The sequence below is a fragment of the Drosophila persimilis genome, unplaced genomic scaffold (assembly GCF_003286085.1).
Source record: "Drosophila persimilis strain 14011-0111.01,24,50 unplaced genomic scaffold, DperRS2 tig00000606-arrow-arrow-pilon, whole genome shotgun sequence".
Taxonomy (NCBI): domain Eukaryota; kingdom Metazoa; phylum Arthropoda; class Insecta; order Diptera; family Drosophilidae; genus Drosophila; species Drosophila persimilis.
This window is the reverse complement of record NW_020825324.1, coordinates 1,298,568-1,312,373: the sequence shown is the minus strand read 5'-3', so window position 1 is coordinate 1,312,373 and position 13,806 is coordinate 1,298,568. Positions and strand designations below refer to the sequence as shown.

The window sequence follows — 13,806 nt, the reverse complement described above, 5'->3', positions numbered from 1 at the left end:
AAAAGCTTTTCCCATAGCTTGCGCTCTCTGCTAGAGGCACAGCACGCAGCACCAGCACTCAGTACTTAGGTGAGACAGTCGTCTCCTCCATAAGTAGCCAAGAGCAAACGAGAAGACAACACAACTAAATACACGAGTGGCTACATCGGAAGCAGCAGCAGCAGCAGAAGCAGAAAAACAGCGAAGCAAAAGAGAAACGTTGCGAAAGTTTGCCAATATTTTGACATATATTTCCCCATTAAACAGTATTTGCAAGAATCTCAATGGATTACAAGGTAAGGGCAGTGGCAGTTGCAGTGGCAGTGGCAGTGGGTTTCCACTCCTCTGCAATCGTACATATATCGATTGGCGCTGGCATAACCGAATAACAAAACTATGCGTCATCCAGCCCGTGCCTACGGTTGTGGGAGCCACCCCCTTCGATGCGGCCGCCGATGCCCAGACCCTGAGGGCCGCCATGAAGGGATTGGGCACAGATGAGCAGGAAATCATCGATGTCCTCGCCAGCAGAAGCAACGGCCAGCGACAGTTGATTCGATCGGTCTACGACACAGAATTCGAGCGGGATCTGGTGGATGACCTGAAGAGCGAGCTGGGGGGCAAGTTCGAGGATGTGATTGTGGCAATGATGATGCCACCCGTGGAGTACCTGTGCAAGCAGCTGCACTCGGCCATGGCCGGCATGGGCACCGAGGAGTCCACACTGGTGGAGATCCTGTGCACCAAGAGCAACGAGGAAATGCACCAAATTGTGGAGGCCTACGAGGACAAGTATCAGAGGCCGCTGGCCGAGCAGATGTGCAGCGAGACATCTGGGTTCTTTCGCCGCCTGCTCACCCTGATCGTCACTGGTGTGAGGGATGGACTGAACACACCCGTGGATGCGGCCGAGGCCAAGGAGCAGGCTAGCCAGCTGTATGCCGCTGGCGAGGCCAAGCTGGGCACCGACGAGGAGGTTTTCAACCGCATCATGTCCCATGCCAGCTTCCCCCAGCTGAGGCTCGTTTTTGAGGAGTACAAGGAGCTCTCCGGCCAGACCATCGAGCAGGCCATCAAGCACGAGATGGCCGATGAGCTGCACGAAGCCATGATGGCCATAGGTATGCGCAGTCCCTGAATCAATTTCTGTTTTTTGTATAAAATAATCAAAACATCCCCCACCTCCAGTTGAATGCGTCCAATCGCCGGCGGCCTTCTTCGCCAATCGTTTGTACAAGGCCATGAATGGAGCTGGCACAGATGACTCCACCCTCATACGGATTATTGTTTGCCGCTCCGAGATCGATCTGGAGACGATCAAGCAAGAGTTTGAGCGCATCTACAATCGCACTCTGCTCAGTGCCGTGGTGGTAAGTCAATGATTCCGAATGGATTCCCATTCCCTCCCTGGCAAATAGTTCGTTCCATGTTAACGTCTTGCAATTTCCTTTCCATTTCCTTTACGGTGTTTGTGTTGTCCTAGGATGTAAGTATTGGTAGATCCATTGCCTTCTCTAACCTCTAATTTCGTGTCTGTCTTGCAGGCGGAGACCTCGGGCGACTACAAGCGGGCCCTGACAGCCCTGCTGGGCGGAGCCTAAGCCTGGACGGTGTCCGGTTCATATTAGAATGCATATTCGTCGTAGTGTGCCTTCTGGGGAAGCGCTTTTAATGTCTGCGCGCATGCGCATAATTATGGAAATATGTATTTAATCGAACATAGCACATAGCAGGTCTTAGATCAATGTTTAATAAAATTTTGAATTGAATTTTTAAGCCTGTGCGGGTGGTATACTGAGGATGGTGGGTGGTGGTATGGTGGTATGGTGGTATGGTCAGCTAATTGAAGAACAACTTGTGCATTTGCTTGGAGAGCACGGGAAGGTAGTTTTGCATCTCATCCGGATTGGTCCAGAAGGCCATCGAGCTCTGAAGCTTCGAGCACGGAGCCTCCCGATGCACGTACTCCTTGAGGATATAATCGTTCTCTATTTCATGATGGAATCGCGTATCGTACATGCGCATTACAACATCGTCGACGCGCAGGAAGTGACGAAGAAGTATGAAGAAACCTGAAGGCATCACACGCTGGAAGAAAGATTGAACCATAAGCAATGTAATGCAAAAAATGATTAGATTAGCCCCGCCCTGGCGAATACTTACGATGCGCACACTCATCACCGAGATGCCGTGATCGTGCAGCTCATCCTCGAACAGGGTGAGATCTGTATAAAAGATTATATTCTCGCGTTGCATTAACTTGAATTTGTTGAGAGTCATATCTGAGCTCTCCGAGCGGATCTTCTCGTTCATGGTGCCCTGATAGGTGGACGTGAATGTCCAGTCGAACGGCTTGAACTTCTCCTCCATGGTTTGCTCCGGACTGGAAAGGGCAGAGGGAAAAGGTATAGAAATGAGTATGGAATTCGCACTTCAACGTCGAAACTCTTTAACCGCTCAACTACCGACCGGGTAAGACGCCATTCCTGGGCACAGGCCACCTCCATAGGCTGTTTGCCATTGTCGACCAGGGCCAGGGCATCCATAGGCTTGAACTCCATAAGAGCGCCGTCCTTGTGCTGCAGCACCAGTTTGTTTTTGTGGAACACCATGTCAGGCAAGTGAGGCAGGTCCAGCGAGTATTGATAGTGGCAGAGTTCACAGCGATTGGCATCGTCCTTGTCGCAGCACTTGGTGCTGCCCTGCTTGCAGATACTTTTCAATATGTGCGACTTTTCGTAGCTAATGTTCCAGTCATTGAACCGAATGGATTCGCCGTCTACCGGCAGCCGGGGCAATGCGCACTGCTGGAACGGTCAACATGAGATTAGGAGTAGTCTAGGCGACTATGGTCCTGCGTATAGTTACCTCGTTTTCCATTTTCGCAAGCTGTGTATGTGGAAGTAAATTTTATTTTCGCCCAAATCCGATCCGAAATGGTTTCATATCACCGAAAAACAGCGGAAAGTAAATAATCTGGGTACTCGTAAGACTGATTTTGAACAGTCCACAGCACAATGTGATCGAATACGCAGTGTACGAAATATCATGCGTAACCAAATACAAAACGACGTCAATGCTGATATTCTTGTCGTTATTTTTGATTATTTTGTATGCCTTTGTTTTTTCACATTTGAATACATATTCTCATTATAAATAGTTCAACATATATAGGATACTTGACTTTTTGGAGTACCCCGAATGTTTTTGGGCAATCTATCGACACGCAACTGGGGTTTTGCGATAGAGTGGCAGCCCTGCTACAAGCAACAGCTTCAGCCACCGTAGTTTTCGAATTTTACGGTATATTATACGCTGTTCTGTATATTTTGACGCCAAAATTGAGTTGAAGGTATATTTACGGTATATCGGTATATAATGGTACATATATTACATAAAGTCCATCAGTCAATTTAACTGAATTTTTTAACGGAATATTAAGGAGCATAGGGTATAGAAACTTCCATAAGCAGGTGTTTTGAATTTTCGTTCTCTCAAATCGTACAGCCGTGCATCATTTATTCCACTGGATTGCCACTCATTTACTTTACTATGGCGCGTAGCTCTGGTATACAGTCGATGACTTTCTTGAGATAAAGGATTAAATGGATCTACAAGAATTATTATGAAATCAAATTGTTATTCTGTTTAAATAAAGTGGGCTTAAGTGGCGTATGTTCGCTCTTTCATCGGTATATTTGTGGTATATTTCGGGTCCAACGGGTTTATTTTATCGATAGTATATTCGATATATTTGATGCCGATGATCACAATTTATTAATATAAACAAACATAGAAATTGTTTCACAGCCCGGTTCGGAGTCAACCAGGATGATTGCCCTGAAAAATTTAGCACGTTGCGCTCCGATGCGGGGACGCAGCCTGGCGGAGATTTCCACATTTCTTCAACCACAGAGGCGCAATTCCCAAGCCAGCAGCACCAAGGACAACACAACGACAAACGGAACCAGCGGGCTGGTCAATCTGCTAAATAAACTGGACGGCCCCAGGCTTGGTCAGCCCACTTGTGTAAGCCATCCGCATCTCATCCTGCCCCACGAGCTAGTGCCGGGCCTGACGCTGGCCGAGTTCCAGCAGCGGCGCATCGAACTGATGCAGAAAATACAGTCCTATGCGAGCACCTTTGGCGACAACTACAATGGCCGCTCCACAAAGAACCATATGGTATGCGAAGCCTGTCCCGCATTTTACCCCAACATTTTCTATAGCCAGGGCGTTTCTTTCCAGCTGATTGTGGGGGCCGCCTCGAAGAAGTACATGAGCGGTAAAATACCTTATGTGTTTAGGCAGAACTCGGACTTTTACTACCTGACTGGCTGCCTAGAGCCAGACTCGGTTCTCGTGATGACCATCGACCAGGGCTCCAATGTGGAGTCCATGCTGTTCATGCGCCCCAAGGATGCGCATGCCGAACTGTGGGACGGTCCACGTACTGGCCCCGAGCTGTCCGTTCCACTCTTTGGAGTCACCGAGGCACATTCCCTCAGTCAGTTCGAACCGATCCTTGGCAAGCTGGTCACCGGCCTGAAGCCCCATTTCTGGTTCGATCTGAAATCCTGCGACCTGCAACACGTCAAGGAGGGCGTCATCAAGACTGGCAGCACAGAGAATATCCAACTTCTGCCCGTCCACACCTTTTTGGAGGCCATGCGCCTGCTGAAATCCCCCGCCGAGATGGATCTGATGCGTCGCACCTGCCATATTGCCGCCCAGTCCATCAACGAGGTCATGGCCGAGACCCGGCCTGGCCAGTCCGAGCACCATCTATTCGCGTCCGTCGATTTTAAGTGTCGGCAGCGCAACGCCAGCTTCCTGGCCTATCCTCCGGTTGTGGCCGCCGGTCGCAATGCCACCATCATCCACTATGTGGACAACAGCCAGCTGTTGCAGCCGCAAGATCTGGTCCTCATGGATGCTGGCTGCGAGTACGGCGGGTACACCAGCGATATCACGCGTACCTGGCCCGCCAGCGGCACCTTCACGGATCCCCAGCGCACCCTCTATGAAATGCTGTCAACACTGCAGTCGGACATTATCGGGATGATCGGGAGCATAGGCGGCGAGACGCTGGACCAGCTCTTCCAGTCCACCTGCTACAGGCTGGGCAAGTATCTGCAGGAGATTGGGCTGGTGTCAAGGGCTTCGGACGACTACAAGACGGTGGTTAGCCAGGGCTACAGATTCTGTCCGCATCATGTGTCGCACTATCTGGGCATGGATGTGCACGACACGCCGAATATACCGCGGAGCAAAGCTCTGGAGCCTGGCATGGTCTTCACCGTGGAGCCGGGTGTTTATATCGGGGAGGACTGCACCGACGTCCCGGCGGAGTTCCGGGGCATTGGCATACGCATCGAGGACGATCTGCTGATCAGTCAGGACGGTGTGGTTGAGGTGCTCACGGCTGAGTGCATCAAGGATCGCCAACGATTGGAGCATCTCTGCCAGCAGGTGTCGGTCGAAACAGACAGTGTATCCGCCTCTGCCTCCGATTCAGCCTGATTTCAAGTGTCTCTCTCTCTCTCTCTCTCTCTCTTTCTCTCTCTCCAGCGAAGATAACAAATTCCTAGTCACAATCTTTCCTGATGCAATCTGATGCACTTTTAAAGTCATTCGCAGCCGACTCCTCGCCAAAGGCAAATGAGACTGGGTTTATGAATGTGAATATGGAAAATATATGTATTGGAAAATGTATAAATGAAAAATGTCTCTCAGCTTAGAGCTTGGCGAAGATTGGCTTGTCGTCCTTCGTCAGCTGGGCGGCCACGGCCTGGGCAAAGTCCTCTGACTGCAGATTCAACTTGTTGTACCAGCGCTGCAAAGATTAATAAGGATTGCGGGGGTCAAACGAATCAGATTCAATAAATCAATGGGGTGGAAGGGGGAGGAGAACGTACGATATGATCGAGTCCCTCCTGGTTAGTATGCTCCAGCGAGTAGACCATGTTCGCCTTTGTCGTCTGCACCGCAATGGGGCTCTTGTTGGCTATTTGCTCGGCCAGGGCCAGGGCGCCGGTCACCAGCGACTCCTTGTCGGGAAAGACACGGCTAACAAGGCCACAGGAGTGCGCCTCGGACGCCTCAAAGCGGCGTCCGGTGAAGCAGAGCTCACGGGCCAGGGACTGGCTGCCGATGGCCTTGGGCAATCGCTGGAGGGTTCCCACATCTGCGGCCATGCCGATTTCGACCTCTTTCACCTGAAAGAATGCGTCCTGGGTGCAGTAGCGGATGTCAGAGGCAGTTATCAGATCGACGCCAGCGCCAATGCATGCCTGATGGACGGCCGTTATCACGGGCTTGGGGCACTGCTCGAGGGCACTGATCGAGTCCTGGTACAGCTTGATGACACGCTCCAGAATGTAGCCCTTGCGGGCACAGTCATCGGTGTCGGACAACTGCTGGCCAAGGTTCATCATGTCGCTAAGATCGATGCCGGCCGTGAAGTGCTTGCCAGAGGCGGACAGTACAATGGCACGGCAATCGGGGTTCGTCGACAATCCTTCAAAGCAGTCCTTGATCTCCCTATGGAGATGGGGAGATGGGGCCGAAAGGTGGACACTTAGTGAATGGGCCACTGGCGGGGAAAAGGAGGACATTGGGTACTTACAGCCACATCTGCTTGTTGATCGCATTCAACTTGTTGGGGCGATGAAGTTCCACATGGAAGACAAATGGCTTGGGCGTCGTTATGGCCAAGGTCTTGAAAGACGTGTGTCCAGGAGTGTCGGCCGCCTGGGCGCTGTGGGATGTGTTGTGGCGTTGGGGCTGCATCGCAACAGTTGATCGGCCCGCTGCCAGAAGGTAAATGTTAAACGGATATCAGCGCGGGTAAAGGTGTTCAGTGGCACTTCGGACTTTGAACCGTCGCTGTCCAGTTGGACTCGGGGGCCAAGGGTAGAGTCCTATGGGCAAGCCAAGGTAATCCTATTACACACCGGTCATGTTGGGTGCCAGCCGGATCAGCTTGTTCAGGCGATATACGGACATGTTGGATGAATAGACTAAATCCTTTTAAATTTTTTCTGTTGTCGCGATATCCACCAATCTATCAACGGACATGGTGGCAGCTCTGTAGTGGCGATTTTTTTTGGTATTTTTTTTTGGCAGCAGAAAATAGATCTTTTATAAGTAATAAGGTTTATTAAAAAGAAATGCTTTAGATCAAGAATATAAATATATGTACATGTATGTTTTTCCTCGCCAGAAATTGGCAGCACGAAAATACCAATATATATCGACGTTTCCGAAGAACGTCATCGGCCGAGCCGAGCTCCATCATTTGTTTTTTCCCGGCACTGGCTTTAAATTGGTTAGTATAAAAGTGTATAAATATAAACGCAGGTAAGGGTTTATTAATACGGCCTTTGGGTTTTTTTCGTGGAGGTAGATCGCAAAAATCAGGAGAGTAGAATCATGTTTCTGAAACTCAGCAAATCTCGCTCTAGAATTTAAAACAATTTTGACTAGTCATATGCTGTCTGCAGCTATGTGGGCACAGCCTATTTCGTACACTACGTGTTTTTGTGTAGTGTCTCATAATGTTCAGAAAAATCAAACACAAACACATTTAATAGGACTCTTGTGCGTGATGGACTCTTGAAAATATAAACCTGTGACGGACAGGCGGCGTCAAGTGAAATATAATTTTTTCAGGGCGCCATATTGTTAACCTTTGTTTTTGATTGGCGGCTAAAATTCGCAGAAATACACATAGCCAGAGTTGTCATTTTCTGGGAATATATTTGTTGGATATACAATATTTCAAACAAAAGAAAATAAGCGTATTTTTGTTAATATAATTTTTGTTAAAATATTAAAGGCGTTTGAAAATTTACACATCTTTGCAGTGGCAGTGCAAAATACCAATTTCTGAAGCTGCTCATCGCTGGCGTGTGATATATATCGATACGTCTGCAGTGTTTTGCATTTTACTTTTGGCGCCGCAACGCGCTGTTTTCCCGGCAAAAGTTATTTGTGCGACTGTTTTCAAATAATTAAATAACAATTTGGTGCTCGGAAAAATGGTGGACTGCGTGCTGTGTGGCTCCTCGACGGAGGATAGCTGTGACTACGGGCCATCCTTTCACTTCAGCAATAAGAAGGTGCACAGCAATTGTCTGGTAAGTTCCACATGCACCGGCGGTAGTGACGCCACATTTAATAATTTTTTTGTTTAGTACACTAGCTCTAATCTGGTGCAACGCGGCGGCGTTAAAAATGGAATCTCAGGATTCCGGAAGCAGGACATTTTGGCGGAGGTCCAGCGTGCCAGTAAATTGACGTGCTTCTACTGCGGCAGAAACGGCGCCCCAATTGGCTGCTGCCGAAAGACGTGTCGCCGAAGTTTCCACTTCAGCTGCGGCCTGGAGAACCTGGTGCGCTATCAATTTTCCGGCTCGTATAAATCCTACTGCCATTCACATATCGCTCGTACCAGAGCTCGTCCACAGGCCGATCAGTGCTGCGTAATATGCCTGGAGCTTCTGATGCCTGAGGAGAAGAAATTTTCTCCGGTATTGATGCTGGAGGCTCCGTGCTGCCGCAATGGCTGGTTTCACAAGCACTGCGTTCAGAAATACGCCAACAATGCTGGCTACTTTTTCAAGTGTCCGCTGTGCAACAGCTCGTCAAAGTTCCTGGATCTCCGTCTCTGGGGCATTTCGGTGCCGAACAGGTTTGTTTTTGAATATGTGATGGGATGATCGCCATTATCAATACATAAACTTAATCGTTTCTATCTTCCTCGCTAGCGATGCCTCGTGGGAGACCGAACCGAATGCATTCCAGGATCAGCTTGTCCGCGACATGACCTGCACGGTCCCCGATTGCATCGCTTTGGATGGGCCCGATTCGGACATGGTCAATATCATTTCTTGCCAACTGTGCGGATCGAAACCGGTGCACTGCTACTGTGTCGCGGCGACCGATACGTACGTCTGCGAGACCTGCAGTGCTGTGTCACCGCCTCCTGATGATTCCGAGGACGAATTTGAGGTCTTTGCTAGTACACAGTTTGCCGGGTCTAGGCAGGACAGGCGTGACCAGAATCGCCAAAGCTACCGTGATAAGCTGCGTGCTCCGAGCATTGAAGACGAAGATGACGATGAGGAAGATAATTGGGAGTCTATTGCCGATCAGACAAAATCACTCCACCCCACGGTGCGCCCTCACTTGGCCAACGCTCCATCCGCTGCTACCGAATCGTCAGCACGGACTCCTTATGGACTTGCCTTGAGAGCTCGGTCTCGCACCAGCTTGGCCAGCCTGGCGACTGCACCTCCTGTTGCTGCTGCAGCTCCTGCTGCTGAAGTGCGTCAGAGCAACACATCTCGCAGAGGAGAACTAGCAGCCGAACGTGAGGCTGGAATGACAAATGTCGCTCGCAAAGAGGAGACGGAGGCTACACCGATTATCAGGGAATTGCGTCGACGCCGCCAGAGTACGACTCGCCCTCGCGAAAATGTCGCACCGGAAAGTCCCCCGGCAAACGTGTCATGTGTCGCCAGTCGCACACGAAGGCGCACGGCTGCCAAGCCAAAAAAGTAATGTGCGAAAGTACGAATCAATACAGATTGATTTTTTAATGTTTTTGTTTTCTTAGATAATATCTATGATGGCATGGCCATATCATTATTATTTTTTATTATTAGTTTTTGTCTATTTTTCTTTTAGTACTTTTAATGCAGTATTTATCCTAATTTCAAGATCTCCCTAAACAAAGGAAACGAAAGGAACTTAAGTTAAGTTTGCAAAACAAAAACTAATTAAAAACAATTTTCTTTGGCGTCATTGATGGGGCGAGGGGAAGCTTTTGCATAATTTCGGTCAGAAATATACGAGGGAATGTTTTCCATGGAAAAGAGGGAGTTCATTTCACAAAATGATTTAAAAACCCGCTCAGTCGGCCAGTGCTTGTGCGCGACCAAAATGTGCACTAGCTATATTTGCTATATTTTGCTATAAATTATGCCAGTAAAGTAGAAAATAGTTTTATTAATTGGATACAATTTTGTGGGCATGGCTAAATGGTTCTATCTAGCTAATAATATTCGACGGAATATAAAATTGTGGAATAATAGAACTTGAGCTCGTCAGTATATTTACGGTATATTTTTCAAATTGGACGGTATATTTTAATCTATTTCTGAGGGTCGGACGGCATATTTTAACGATGGGTCTGCGGTCACACTGAGCCAGACCTCCAGCTCTTATTTTTTATATGTGTTAGTGCGTTAGTAATAGTTTATCCAGAATATGATTTAAAGACTGAGCCAGACGCCCCCGAAGCCCGACGATCCGCAACGAATGCAGCTCCTCAAAGGGATTAAATTCGAAATGAAAACTGGTGTCCCACGCACAGAGTGAAGCTAAAATACACACAAATTAAACAACAAGTCTGTCATTGAATGGGAGTGTGTGTGTGCGTGTCAGCCGTCAAATAAATTAGTGCAAATCGGGCGAACCTTCTAATTTTTCCATCTTCTGTGTTATAATAACTATTTGTGGATCGACAATAATTAGTGCATAAAATTCCACTGTGCTTCCTTCCTACTCTTTTGAACAAAACCAACAACAATATGTCTTTCACACACACATAAAACCGTTGCTGATACCCAGCAGTAGCAGCAGCAGCAGAGCCAAAAAAATTATAATTTTAATCCAAGGAAATTAAATAGCAAGGCAACATCAACCACAAAACTTACATAAATTATAATTTAGTACATCAGCACTAATAACAATAGCTAGCTTATCACACAAAAGCAGCAACAATTAGGAGCAGCAGTGGGGAGCAGAGGAGAAGCAACAACAGCAACAGCAGAAGAGAAGTTTTAGCAGAACCAGAGGCAGAAAAGCACTATCAGCAGCAGAGAAAAATACGTACATATATATATATATATATATATATATATCAAATATTCATAAAAACCAAGCCGGGTGCCGCCTAAGTGCGAGCGAGAACTATACAGCCCCAATACTTCTCTTGTTTGTGTACGTGTTTGCGTTTCTGCGTGTGAGAGCAAGGCAAAGGCAAGGCATTTGTTTTTGCAAAAAATTATTTTTGCATTGTTCAAAGCGGCTCTAACTGTAAATAAAAGCAGCGGAAAAAATAGCAGCCAGAAACAGCAGCAGAGAGAAGAAAATGGCACGCGGCTTTGATCATCTGTTCAAGCTGCTTATAATCGGTGACAGCGGTAAGTGCAAAATCGGAAGAGAGAAAAAGGGAGAGCGTAATGATCATGCGATTAAAATGTACTCTCTCCCCATCTCTCTCTCCTGTACTAAGGGTTTATAAATAGATGTAAATGTGAATTCAATTTTTTCCCTTGCCCTCGGTTTGCCAGCATCCTCCACCCCGCTAGAGGGTGATCAGCTGTTTTAACAATGGTGTGATCGTGCAAAAGGGTATATGGGTTTCATTCAAATGGTTGAAACGTAAAGCAGGAACTTCATCGTGTTCATAAATTATAATATTTTGTTGAAAAACAGTCCCACAATAGCCATATCTGTCCGTCTGTCTGTATGCACAGGTCCTTCCTTTTTCTTTTGTTTTGCTCGATAGAAATTTAAGATTATAGTATTCTTGATTTACTCTACTATATCCAGTGTATCAAGACTTTCGCCCCCGAAGATAGGATTACATACTTTTGTGGCTGTTGCTGGCGATGGGCCGTGACTAATGGTGACGCATCGCAGGGCAGGATTTGCACTTGATACCTAGGAATGCTGTGGTGTCTTGGTGTCAATTGTTTACTTTTCCAGCTGCTTGTAATTAGAACAATTGCTGTGGATAAGCAAATGGTGTCCCACACATTTCATATTCTATTATATTTTCCTAGGAAGAGACTCATTGTAATTGTGTGTGTTCAAGAGTGTTAAATAACGATTGTTTCCTTCTTAACACCCCCCCGTAGGAGTTGGGAAATCCTCCCTGCTGATTCGGTTCTCAGACGACACATTCTCGGGTAGTTATATAACTACCATTGGGGTGGACTTCAAGATTCGGACGGTGGACATCGATGGGCTGCGCGTGAAGCTGCAGATATGGGACACGGCCGGACAGGAGCGGTTCCGCACCATAACCAGCACCTACTACCGGGGCACCCACGGCGTCATCATCGTTTACGATGTAACGAACGGAGACTCCTTTGCGAATGTGCGACGGTGGCTGGAAGAGATCCAGAACAACTGCGATGTGGTCAACAAAGTATTAGGTGAGTACGTGTACGAGTACGAGTACGAGTACGAGGGCGTGTGTCGAATGGAGTAGCAAAAGAGTTGCCATTTATCTTCTGTACCTTTTCCGAACAGTGGGTAACAAGAACGATGATCCCGATTGTAAAGTGGTCATCACCGAAGATGCGCAAAGGTTTGCGAAACAAATGGACATCGAGCTGTACGAGACATCCGCCAAAGACAACATCAATGTGGACAACATGTTTCTGTCGATAACGCGGCAGGTGCTCAACCACAAGCTGCGCACCACCACCAACGAGCAGCAGAAGGACACCATTCACTTGAAGAATAATCCGGGAACTAAGCGTAGAAAATGCTGCAGTTGAAGGCGGCGTGGGAGCAGGAACTGGATACCAAGAGCGGGAACAGGACCAGGACCAGGATCGGTGGCAAAAGCTCGCGCGCTTGCGGGAGCAGATAAAATCGCTGTGGGGGGCGCATAGAACAATATGCTATACACAGATACACACAGATTCACACACACATACACATAGACATAGCTAAAACCAATGCACCAACACCTCGAAGACACCAACACACCCACATGGAGACGTTTTTTTTTTTTTATCTGTTTTCTTTTTCATCCTGTTTTATTCGGAATAAAATGCCAGATAGCCGTTAAATTAAAATTTAAAAATGAAAAGCGCAATTAAATGTATTTAGAAATTTATATACATAAAATATTTAATATATACATACACAAAAACGAAACTGAAACAGAGGGCATATTTATATACAAGAATATATTTATATCTACTTCAAAAAGCGAAAATTGTATTTACAATTTGCATCAAAGGCAACATCCCCCAACCCACAGCCCCCCAACAAAAACCAATAACAAGTACTGGAAAAGGTCTCCAAAGTCTCACGAAAGCAAAAATCAGAACAATAAATTCGTATGCAAAGACATTGAAGTTTCTCATAGGCGGACCCACCAACACACACTATGGAAACTATTTTTGTATGAAAAAAAAAAAATGAAAAGGTCATTTTGTCCGGTTGTGAGTACTGGAATGGAATTCCGTTATGGAAACTTTCATTGTCTATTTTTAAAAAGAAGATGCATCGCCACCAAACTCGATACATATGTATATCAGCAGTTGGTTATTACAGAAAAGCACAAGACCATGAAAGAACTTGCATATATGTACATATTTATATGCTGGTTGCTCTTTCTACTTTCAATCTCTAAAAATATACCAGATAACACTTTTTGTTGAATTTTGTATGAATGCATTTCGAGAGGAGATAACGAGGCAAAGTAATGACTTGCGTTCCCTATACTATTCCTGTACGTATCCAGGCCATATATGTTATGTATGTAATTAATAATTCCACTTGTTTGATGTTTAAAAATGGCACAAGAAATTCAAATTTGCAACGTGTTCGCATAATACAACAGATTAATTTGGATAACTTTATCAATGGATTCAAATAGGAGAATAGAAAATAGAAGATCCAGCAACCATATAATTATGTATTCAAACTGTTTGATGCGCAAGAAAATTAAGGGCCTAGACTTTGGTTTTTTTTTCGTTCGATTTGCTTTAAAAAAACAGAATACAACACAAA

At 46.6% G+C, this 13,806-nt stretch overlaps 6 protein-coding genes across 8 annotated transcripts; 4 read left to right on the top strand and 2 right to left on the bottom strand.

The window, feature by feature from the left end:
- The first annotated feature begins 102 nt into the window (after window positions 1-102).
- LOC6597338 (annexin B10) lies at window positions 103-1,748 on the top strand. Of its 2 annotated transcripts, XM_026990684.1 has the most exons (5): window positions 103-275; window positions 389-1,100; window positions 1,168-1,349; window positions 1,463-1,465; window positions 1,524-1,748. In XM_026990684.1, exons 1-5 carry the CDS (start codon window positions 264-266, stop codon window positions 1,578-1,580), a joined length of 966 nt encoding a protein of 321 aa, XP_026846485.1. In that variant the 5' UTR covers window positions 103-263; the 3' UTR covers window positions 1,581-1,748. The 2 variants fall into 2 exon arrangements, with proteins under 2 accessions (XP_026846485.1, XP_026846486.1); XM_026990685.1 differs by lacking the exon at window positions 1,463-1,465 and having other exon boundaries at window positions 105-275.
- Window positions 1,673-2,928, bottom strand: LOC6597337 (TIP41-like protein). 2 transcript variants are annotated; one of them, XM_002022489.2, is made up of 4 exons: window positions 2,848-2,928; window positions 2,449-2,786; window positions 2,143-2,362; window positions 1,673-2,067 (listed from the first exon to the last, which is right to left on the bottom strand). In XM_002022489.2, exons 1-4 carry the CDS (start codon window positions 2,857-2,859, stop codon window positions 1,819-1,821), a joined length of 819 nt encoding a protein of 272 aa, XP_002022525.1. In that variant the 5' UTR covers window positions 2,860-2,928; the 3' UTR covers window positions 1,673-1,818. The 2 variants fall into 2 exon arrangements, with proteins under 2 accessions (XP_002022525.1, XP_026846488.1); XM_026990687.1 differs by having other exon boundaries at window positions 2,449-2,783.
- An 842-nt stretch (window positions 2,929-3,770) lies between these two features.
- Window positions 3,771-5,558, top strand: LOC6597336 (xaa-Pro aminopeptidase 3). Its single transcript, XM_026990694.1, has 2 exons — window positions 3,771-4,164; window positions 4,228-5,558. The coding sequence occupies exons 1-2, from the start codon at window positions 3,811-3,813 to the stop codon at window positions 5,500-5,502; spliced, it is 1,629 nt and encodes a 542-aa protein (XP_026846495.1). The 5' UTR covers window positions 3,771-3,810; the 3' UTR covers window positions 5,503-5,558.
- Window positions 5,559-5,655: 97 nt separating this feature from the next.
- Window positions 5,656-7,047, bottom strand: LOC6597335 (delta(3,5)-Delta(2,4)-dienoyl-CoA isomerase, mitochondrial). Its single transcript, XM_002022487.2, has 4 exons — window positions 6,936-7,047; window positions 6,608-6,791; window positions 5,898-6,522; window positions 5,656-5,815 (listed from the first exon to the last, which is right to left on the bottom strand). The coding sequence occupies exons 1-4, from the start codon at window positions 6,985-6,987 to the stop codon at window positions 5,717-5,719; spliced, it is 960 nt and encodes a 319-aa protein (XP_002022523.1). The 5' UTR covers window positions 6,988-7,047; the 3' UTR covers window positions 5,656-5,716.
- A 908-nt stretch (window positions 7,048-7,955) lies between these two features.
- On the top strand, window positions 7,956-9,744 carry LOC6597334 (PHD finger protein 7). The gene is made up of 3 exons (XM_002022486.2): window positions 7,956-8,120; window positions 8,178-8,674; window positions 8,751-9,744. Exons 1-3 carry the CDS (start codon window positions 8,022-8,024, stop codon window positions 9,544-9,546), a joined length of 1,392 nt encoding a protein of 463 aa, XP_002022522.1. The 5' UTR covers window positions 7,956-8,021; the 3' UTR covers window positions 9,547-9,744.
- Window positions 9,745-10,604: 860 nt separating this feature from the next.
- On the top strand, window positions 10,605-12,863 carry LOC6597333 (ras-related protein Rab-35). Its single transcript, XM_002022485.2, has 3 exons — window positions 10,605-11,192; window positions 11,913-12,212; window positions 12,310-12,863. The coding sequence occupies exons 1-3, from the start codon at window positions 11,141-11,143 to the stop codon at window positions 12,558-12,560; spliced, it is 603 nt and encodes a 200-aa protein (XP_002022521.2). The 5' UTR covers window positions 10,605-11,140; the 3' UTR covers window positions 12,561-12,863.
- Window positions 12,864-13,806: the final 943 nt, after the last annotated feature.